The sequence below is a fragment of the Barbus barbus genome (genome assembly GCF_936440315.1).
Source record: "Barbus barbus genome assembly, chromosome: 48".
NCBI lineage: Eukaryota > Metazoa > Chordata > Actinopteri > Cypriniformes > Cyprinidae > Barbus > Barbus barbus.
Window position 1 is genome coordinate 21134891 of NC_136726.1, and position 9256 is coordinate 21144146.

At 35.7% G+C, this 9256-nt stretch overlaps 1 protein-coding gene across 2 annotated transcripts; it reads right to left on the bottom strand.

The window, feature by feature from the left end:
• Positions 1-339: 339 nt before the first annotated feature.
• Positions 340-8355, bottom strand: slc25a3b (solute carrier family 25 member 3b). 2 transcript variants are annotated; one of them, XM_079412281.1, is made up of 8 exons: positions 8250-8355; positions 7970-8108; positions 5977-6104; positions 3867-4046; positions 2813-2994; positions 2288-2460; positions 1562-1672; positions 340-1165 (listed from the first exon to the last, which is right to left on the bottom strand). In XM_079412281.1, the coding sequence occupies exons 2-8, from the start codon at positions 8103-8105 to the stop codon at positions 1005-1007; spliced, it is 1071 nt and encodes a 356-aa protein (XP_079268407.1). In that variant the 5' UTR covers positions 8106-8108; positions 8250-8355; the 3' UTR covers positions 340-1004. The 2 variants fall into 2 exon arrangements, with proteins under 2 accessions (XP_079268407.1, XP_079268408.1); XM_079412282.1 differs by lacking the exon at positions 5977-6104 and adding an exon at positions 6245-6369 and having other exon boundaries at positions 348-1165; positions 8250-8339.
• Between the last annotated feature and the right edge of the window lie 901 nt (positions 8356-9256).

A 9256-nucleotide genomic window follows, 5' to 3' on the forward strand; every position in this document is an offset into this window, starting at 1 on the left:
AATAAAATTCTTCATTTGGTTGTGTTGTGAGCAATTGCAGCACCTGCTGTCAAACTGATGATGATGTTTTCTTGATTTGCTTGTGCTTTTTCTATTTGCATGCGTTTTCTGAAGTTGCAGCGTATTGATCTCTCGCCCACCGTAGATTTCTGTTTATTCATGTAAAACGTAGCTAGCAGGAAACACAAGTTAAGGTATATTTTCCTATATTCGAGTAGTCAAACAATCCAAATAAAACATCTTATATATTAAGTGTATGTATGTATGTGTATATGTATATATATGTATGCATGTATGTGTGTATATATACACACAGTATCTAACAGGAGTACACCCCTCACATTTTTGTAAATATTTTATATCTTTTCATGTGACAACACTGAAGAAATGACACTTTGCTACAATGTAAAGTAGTGAGTGTACAGCTTGTATAACAGTGTAAATTTACTGTCCCCTCAAAATAACTCAACACTCAGCCATTAATGTCTAAACTGCTGGCCACAAATGTGAGTACACCCCTAAGGAAAAATGTCCAAATTGGGCCATAGACAAATGTCCCTCTACTGGCCATAGACGAATACTACAACATTTGCCTAAAATTTCTCTATAATACTATTTCATTTTACATTGCTACAGGGATTTCAAATGTTATCACTAAAAGCAGTAAATACGCAAAAATATTAAAAGTTCAAACGAACCTTAAAGTTTTGAAAACATGACAGAGAGAGACAGACCAGTTCTTGTGTATAATATCCAGGTGGCTCTTTATTGCACTACTGACAAAACAAATGTCAGAGGTTGAAACCATACGGCATTCATTCATGTCACAAACCTTTTAATATAGACTATTTAGACATGGAACTCCTCCGTGATAGGGGGCGTCTCCCTTTCACCGTCATGATGTCAGAGGTGGGCAGGGCTCAGGACAGACTTAAATATAGAAAACAGGAGGTGTGCGGCTGTGTCGAGGGAGAAGTGGGCGATCGCTCGATCTAGCTAGCGGTTTACTCTGTGAGGCCGAGCTTCTTTTTGAGGGACTCGGGCATCTCGGGGGGAGGAGGGCGGGGCAGGCGGAAGTAGACCTTCACGGAGTCGTAGATGAACCACTGCAGGGCCGTCAGGGTACCGATCATGATGATACGGGCGACGAGTCCCTTCCACACACCTGAAAAACACAACACACTCAGTCCATTTTTTAAAACTGACTGCAAGAGTTGATTTGCAGATTCATTCGGAGCATTTTGAATGGTCAAAAACTCTTATGATAGTTTGTCCGCTCTCCAGCTGTTCTGCCCTGGCGTTTTCCTGTGAGGGATCAGGGCAGAGAGGATTCTGGGTAAGCAGGTAGACTGATCTCACACACCAATGACTCAAGCACCTCCAACTGTACAGCCGTAAAGCTGCTGGGAGCCTCCGGCCCGATCCTGCTGCTCCCAGAGAGAGAACACAACAGAACCAGAGCGGAGAAACTCCCCAGAGGTGGATCTAAGGAGCGTGTTGTGAAAGAAAGGCTGTAAAGCACAATGAATTGAGATCTTCATAAAAATGACATAAGTCTTACCCTTCGGTCCAAGCTTCTTGAGCACTTGCACGGCTGTGCTTCCCTTCTCTTTGTTCAACACGGACACGACGGAGTCAGCAGGGTGAGACACGATGGCGCAGAACACACCAGCTATAAGAAAACACGCATCACAACTCTGATTTAAATCAACCCAGATCTGTAAAAGTGTGGTGCTGACAAATGGAAAATTCACAAATTTCTAAGAAAATATATGTAAAAAAAAAAATTACATTTTTTATGTGGTGATATAAATGATTAATAAATAAAATAAAAAAACTTAAATTATTCTAATAATTATTATTATTATTATTATATTAATGATATAGAATCAATCATATAAATTTAAAAATAATATAATAAAAAAAGTGTAAAAATATAAAATGTAGTAATATAAATCAATATTTGTACAATTATATTAATCTTAAATCAAATCAATATTATTCTTAATAATAGCAAATCAAATATCAAATCATTAACTTAAATTTTACATTAACAAAACAATAGTGATAATTAATATAGTAATCATCATCATATTTAATGCAAATCATTACTTTTTTTGTTAATTTTGTATTTTATTTTTGATTATTATTATTATTATTATAAGAATAAATGATTTGATTTATATTACTATACTGTTTTACATAATTTTTTTTATTATTGATTCAATATTATTATCATAAGATCCGATTTAAATAAGCAAAGATAATCCTCCGAGATCAGGCTCACCGATGTAACCAGCGACGAAGGTGACGACCAGTTGCTCAGATTTGGAGCATTCGCTGCGGGGTTTGGGCACCACATACTTGTAGAGCAACTCAACGGTGCGCTCGAAGCAGGCGAACTTCATCATGGTGTAGGGGATCTGTCTCATCCACAGAGGAACCACACCTTTGTAGAACCTGCCAGAAGATTCACAACACTTGTTAGCACAACTTCAAGAATTAACAGCTCAATATTAAGGGCCAATTGGTTAATTTTTAAATCGTTTGTCCGCTCTCCAGCTGTTCTGCCCTGGTGTTTTCCTGTGAGGGATCAGGGCAGAGAGGATTCTGGGTAAGCAGGTAGACTGATCTCACACGCCAATGACTCAAGCACCTCCAACTGTACAGCCGTAAAGCTGCTGGGAAACTCCGGCCCGATCCTGCTGCTCCCAGAGAGAGAACACAACAGAACCAGAGCGGAGAAACTCCCCAGAGGTGGATCTAAGGAGCGTGTTGAGCTCCACATAGGTTTGAAGTGCAGGATACTCACGCCCAGACTCCTTCCTCGGCGTACATCTTAGGGGCACATTCTCTCAGGGTGTTGGCATAGCCAGGCTGAGTCTGGATACGCACTTTACACGCCTCCATAGGGGCCAGAGCGATATCTGCAAAGAACTCAGCGCTGGCAGAAGCAGCCAGATACAACGAGGTTCTCCACAAGTATGTGTTTTCCTGAGAAGAAAGGAAGAACAATACATCAGCATCAGCAAGCAGAATTCACAATGTTTACAGTTATTTCTCAAACTGTGGAGAAAGGCTGCATGGTATACTGGTTATAAATAAATAACATTTTACATAAAATATCATTTTATTTATAAAATTGAGTTAAAATATAATTTCAAAAATGTTTATAATAATTATATTTGATTATACTATCATTTTATATTAAATTAAGTTAATATACAATTAAAAAAATATTATTACATTTAACTTTATTTAAATTTATATGTAAAAAAAACAAATTAATTTAATATACACTATGTAAATTCTAATACATTATATTTAAAGACTAATATTATTATTTAATGAGTATAATATAAAAATAGTTATACATTTTACAGTTATTTTATATCAATTTTATGTATTACGAAATGAATACATTTATGTAATAAAGTTATTTTAAAAATATATAAAAAATTAAGGTATTAATATTTAATAATAATAAATGAATAAATAAGTTCATAATTTAAAAATTTCCATTATATAATTACATCTGGTTGTATCAATACGCAATAAACATTTATCTTAAATGTATAAAATGTTAAATTATAATAAAATATATCCAATTTATTATTTGTATATAAATGCTAACATTAATATTTTAAATATATAATGACATTACAATAAACAAAAAAAATTATAAACATATATCCCTCAACAATAACACCTAAAAAAGGTAACTATGCAACCAAAAAATGCATTTCTGCAAATTAGTTGCTGTCAGAATATTACATTGCTAAGTTTTAAACACTATCGATTTAAGCAAAGCCAAAACATTGGTATACAGGATTTAAGTTAGAAAGCATAATATCAGTTCAGCTCACCTCTCCTAGCAGGTCACTGTACATGATCTTGAACACCTCGTAGAAGCCGAACTTGCAGAGCCCCTGCATGGAGTATCCGATGAAGGTGGGCGCCCAACCTTTGGCCAACCCGCGCATGCCGTCCTCTTTGATCGTGATGGAGAATCCATTGAAGATGCTCTTGTATTTAGCTGGATCCACCTAAACGCAGCATTTGGTTATTTATTGCAACGACAGTCAGCAAACAATCACAGAGGAACTTCACCAGGAACCGGCTGGCTATGAAGGAACACGGTTAATGGTTTCACTTCAAAAAATGGCATTTACATGCTGGACTTCCAAAACCTGATTAATAAACCAAAAAAATACACCAAATGTTACTAGGATAACATCAGTGGCAGAGCGTCACAAATCGATTCAAAACATTCTTTATTCATTCTCATCTCTTTCTAAATTCATACTATATTTTTTGTGCCATGAAACACAAAATTCATTTTTATATATTATGTTTCATGGAAAAGAGCAGCATGGACATCCTGCATAATATCTCCTTTCGTGTTTCAGTAGGGGTGTAATAAAACAAATACAATGTATTGTGGCTAACTAGGTGTATATTTCACCATCTATACCCATCTATAAACATGTATATATATATATTTTAGGGGTGTAACAATACACATTCATATTGAACCGTCCGGTACGAGGCTTTCGGTTCTGTACGCATTATAAACCGAACGATTCGTTGGACTAATCCTATTACGTTTGGAAAATAAAAGCTAAAAGTGTGTGAAATATCAGTGCCACTGCGCTCAACAACGCAGCCCAAACGACGTAACAGGCATCGTGCTGTCTGCCCCGCGATAACCTCCCCTTAGCGTCGAAAGATGATGATCTTGTATCGAAGATAGTCAGAGATATTGTCAAAAACATCAATTATTAGCAATATTAAGAGGATTTGGCTTTTCCAATTAATGTAGGCCTGTTACATTCTTTTTTTTTTTTATTAGGCCTATTATTATTATTAAGAAGTTACTTTTATTATTAAATTAAAAGTACAATTAATTTGCCCCTCAATAATTAACGCATAACTGACGCGCTGCGATGATAAGATTAGGCTATTTACTCCTCAATTAAAATGTTTTTAAAAAAGGTCTATCAGGCTACCTACAACAAATTATCCTATAATTAATATATTAACACTGCAGTCATCAATAAAAGTCAATGAAACAAAAAGCTTTTATTTCAAGCAGCGACTTTCAAAAACAACCTGTTTAACATGAAATATGTTTCTTCTCATTTTTTATTTTTTTCAGTATGTACAGGCCACAAGAGAAATATAAAGGAAATCAATTAAAACAGCTATAGGCTATACCGTTATCAGCATGTTGAAGGCGTCAGATGCCGAAAGCTCCATCATTACGTTTTTACTTTCACTTTCTGCTTATAGTGAATTGACTGAGATTAAGACGCTCACTGGCATACTGGTGCAAACGCGTGCTTGTGTGATATCCATTAGCTTGCCTTCACGGTTTAAAACAGAAACACTTCCAACATTGCGACGTAACCAATTACCTCCGTACCGAACCAAACCAAACCGTGACACCACTGTATCGAACCGAACCGTGAATATTGTGAACCATTAAACCCCTAATATATATACACACACATATATGTTTTATTTTTTAATACTTCTAAGTGATAAATTAAAGTACTGTTCATTAAAACGCTAACGAATGTTAAAACTATTATTAAATGACTTAATACAAATTTTAATTATGAAGACTCCTAAATAAAAAATTTACGTAAATTATTTTTCATTTTATTTATTTATTTATATATAATTTAATCTCCTCTATTTTTCGGCTTAGTTTAAAGTATTATGCATCAAACTGAATTGCATTGTATTGTTACACCCCTATGTTTCAGAGAAGAAAATAAGGTTCTCCAAAAAAAAAAATATTTTCATGAAGGATTATTAAATGCATGAATTATCTTGCCTCTGTGCTTCGTTACCAATGAACGTCTTACAGGAATTTTTGGTAGCTGGTTAGTCAAATCACTTCAAAAGTGTTAGTGACCCTTCGCCACGGATGTCATCTCCGAGATGAAGGGGAGTGAAGCGAATACAGACCTGGAGACGGCACTTGACCAAGTCGAGGGGCACGACGGCCGTGTGCGTAAGACCACAGCTCAAGATGCCCCCGAACCCGCAGAGAGCGTAGTATTTCCCTGAGCCGAACTCGCAGCTATCGCCTGACTCTGTGATGTGAGGGAACACAGGAACACACACATGCTCATGCATCACAACACGACACTTAACATGCTGATGAAGGGGTGCACTGGGGTCCGCTCACACAGACACACTCAGGTGACTCCGGCTAACACACACACACACGGACCTGCAATCGGCACTTGACCAGGTCGAGGGGCACCACAGCCGTGTGTGTGGTGCCACAGCTGAGGATTCCTCCGAAGCCACAGAGGATGAAGTATTTCTGTGAGCCGAACTCACAGCTGTCTCCCTCTGAGGAGAAACACGGAATCACGTTCATCCACACACAGTCTGAGACGCTTGCTCGTGGGTTAGTGGAAAACCGCCTCATTGGACTGTAAAGCGGGACTTTTCTCCTGCTATCAGACCAGGTGCCATGAGTTTATCAAGAGCTTTTTAATACATCAGATGCAACAGACTTCAAATATGATCATCTTTGTGTGAGGAACCCCCATCCTCAGATTTAAAAGTCAGACACCATTTATCTTAATCAAAAAATTATTGTGTGTAAAATATTGCATAGAAATATTAAAATTATTTAAAATGTATTATAATTTTATACATAATATTAATTTTAATAATGATTGCATAAACAATTACAATAAGTCTATTAAATCAGCAATTAATTAATTTTTTATTTTAAAAATATACAGTATATACTACATTGTTACGCATCTTAAAATACTTTATGATTTTAAAACTCATAAATTCGAGACTATTATAAATGTGTTAGATATCAATATTAATATGAGTTATTAATATTTAGACTGAAGTGATTTGTCATTGTCAGCTATTATTATAACAAAGTTACAAATTAAAGTTAAAAATTCATTTTAAATTTGGAAAATGTAGTTATATTATTTTCACAATTACTTTCACTACAGCACTGTAAGACGCATTTAAAATCTATTTGTATTATTTAAAATGTTAAATTTGTATTGTATTTATTAAGTTAAATATACCTATTGAAATATAGACTTTACTACTATTCTTTTATTGTTTGAAAAGTCATATTTTGTTTATGGGCGACCTTCTTATTCATTCTGGTAAACAGATAAAACAATTAAGCGCATTTCTACTAAAACTACATCTCCATACAGTTATTACACAACCCCCATGAGGGAGAGGCACTGATAAAACATGCAAAATCTATTAAAATTGAAGATTAGATGTTGGGATAATAGCAGACCTGGACGCGTTCCTCAAACCGAGAGCCAATCAGAACGAGCCTTGTTACGAGCTGGACGCGTTCCTGCGCCAGAGAGCCAATCAGATCGCGCCTCATTGAGAATAGCGGTACACACTCAGGTCATGTGCAGAATAGGTTAAATAAAGAACATCATGTCCTCTGATCGCCTCAATAACATTTTATCATATTTGACACATTTACTAATATCTGACGCGTTAAAATGTTAAAACATCTCCTTAAAAATTTCCAACGCGTCCTTTGACTTTGTCCTTCACTGCCCTCCATGAACGCAACAAGGCCAGAAACTCACAAATTTAGCACACTAAACGACTATTAAATGCAAAAATCTATAAATGTGATAAATGCAGGAACTGACAGGCCTAAAGGGAACTTCCTAATAATCTAAACTACAGCTCGAGAGGATCTAACGCTAGTTAGCATAATGCTAACTAGCATTCTAGCCTTATATTCACCGTGTAATCCATCCTGAGCGCAGAGATATCCACATCAAGCATTAATAAAGCAGTAAACGGAAAGAAATGTGATGGTTAGGGTGTTTTTCTTAACTATACCCCAGTCTTTACCCATTAAAACTGCATTTAAAGCATGTAAACGAGGTGTTTTTAGTCTCCTACCCATAGATATGCATGTCTAGGGTCTTACCGGCTACTGCGGCGGCTGCGAGCCTGCGCTTCGGTACAGGAGCGTGTTTCTCCGGTTCATCGGCTCTCTGCAGCGAGAACAGCGGGGCGCTGAAGGGGTTTGCCCGGGCCAGCTGGGTCAGCGTGGTCGGATACATGACCTGATGAAAAATCAACACTGGTTAGGCACTGAACACATTTACAAACTGCTTGTTTAACACATATGTCAACTAAAAGAGCCGTTTGTCCTCCATCTCTCTCTCTTTCGTTATGTGGGTCTATGGAGAGGTTGAAACTCTTACTTTAGTGAAGTTGTCGCAAAATGGCGCCTCCGTCCTCTGCTCTACCGGCTGCGCTTAGAGACCGAGCGAAGTGCGCGAACGCCTCGAGGCGCAACCGGAAGCAACTGCGTCACTGCAGGCCCCGCCCACCTCATTACAAATCTTACTATGGCGAAGTTTTTTGCTCACGAATATTAATATTTTTTCTTTGTTTTATTTATTAGTTTATTTACTTATTAAAAACTCTTTTTTCAGCGCAGAAGAGGTACATATAATAATAATTAATTTTACATTATTTTTAGATTTGCTAATGACAAATTTATTTTAAAATGTGAGATATTGTGAAAATAAAATTTCTTAGAATTCTATATACATTTAAATTAAAATGACATGAAATGCTGTAATAATTTTACATTAATTCGGTTTCGTTTGCTAATGAGATTAATTTATTTTTCAAATGTGAGCTATTTTGTTAAAAATGTCCCTTTTTCTAAGAAAATATTTTCAAGTATTGCAATATATTATATATTTCTAAAATTAAAATGACATATTAAATACAGTAGTCCTGCCAACCCATCCAAATGTTCATGCTACATAATTTTCTAAATTAATTTTCAGACTGATATAACGATAAGATTAAATAAGAAAAAGTATTTTACAAGTCATATATATATATATACATATACACTAATTTTAAGTTAGATACATAGCAAAGACGTAACCAACGCATGCACATGGACGACACAAAATGCTTGGGTGCTCATCAAAGAAAATAATGAAAAATCAAACAAAAGTTATAGGCTCTATAGGCTCCAAAAATGCAAAACAATTTAACATTGTACTTCACACAAGAGCCTGTTAGCTCGAAATGTTATCTTGTATGAAGATCTGTATTTATTTTTAAGTTACACATACATAAAATGGTCTGCCAAACCAAATAAATTATTTTAAACCAAAATGCAGTGATCTGCAAATAATAAATAAAAACGTAGATCCTGTAATACTAGTAAGTATGGTACTAATACATA

Excerpts from the sequence above, each read along its gene's own strand:
- slc25a3b (XM_079412281.1), bottom strand. The coding sequence starts at position 8,105 with ATGTATCCGACCACGCTGACCCAGCTGGCCCGGGCAAACCCCTTCAGC. Across the intron at positions 2,461-2,812 it reads GCCGAGGAAGGAGTCTGGGC|GTTCTACAAAGGTGTGGTTC; the intron begins GTGAGTATCCTG and ends ATCTTCTGGCAG. Across the intron at positions 1,673-2,287 it reads CTTCGTCGCTGGTTACATCG|CTGGTGTGTTCTGCGCCATC; the intron begins GTGAGCCTGATC and ends GTTTTCTTATAG.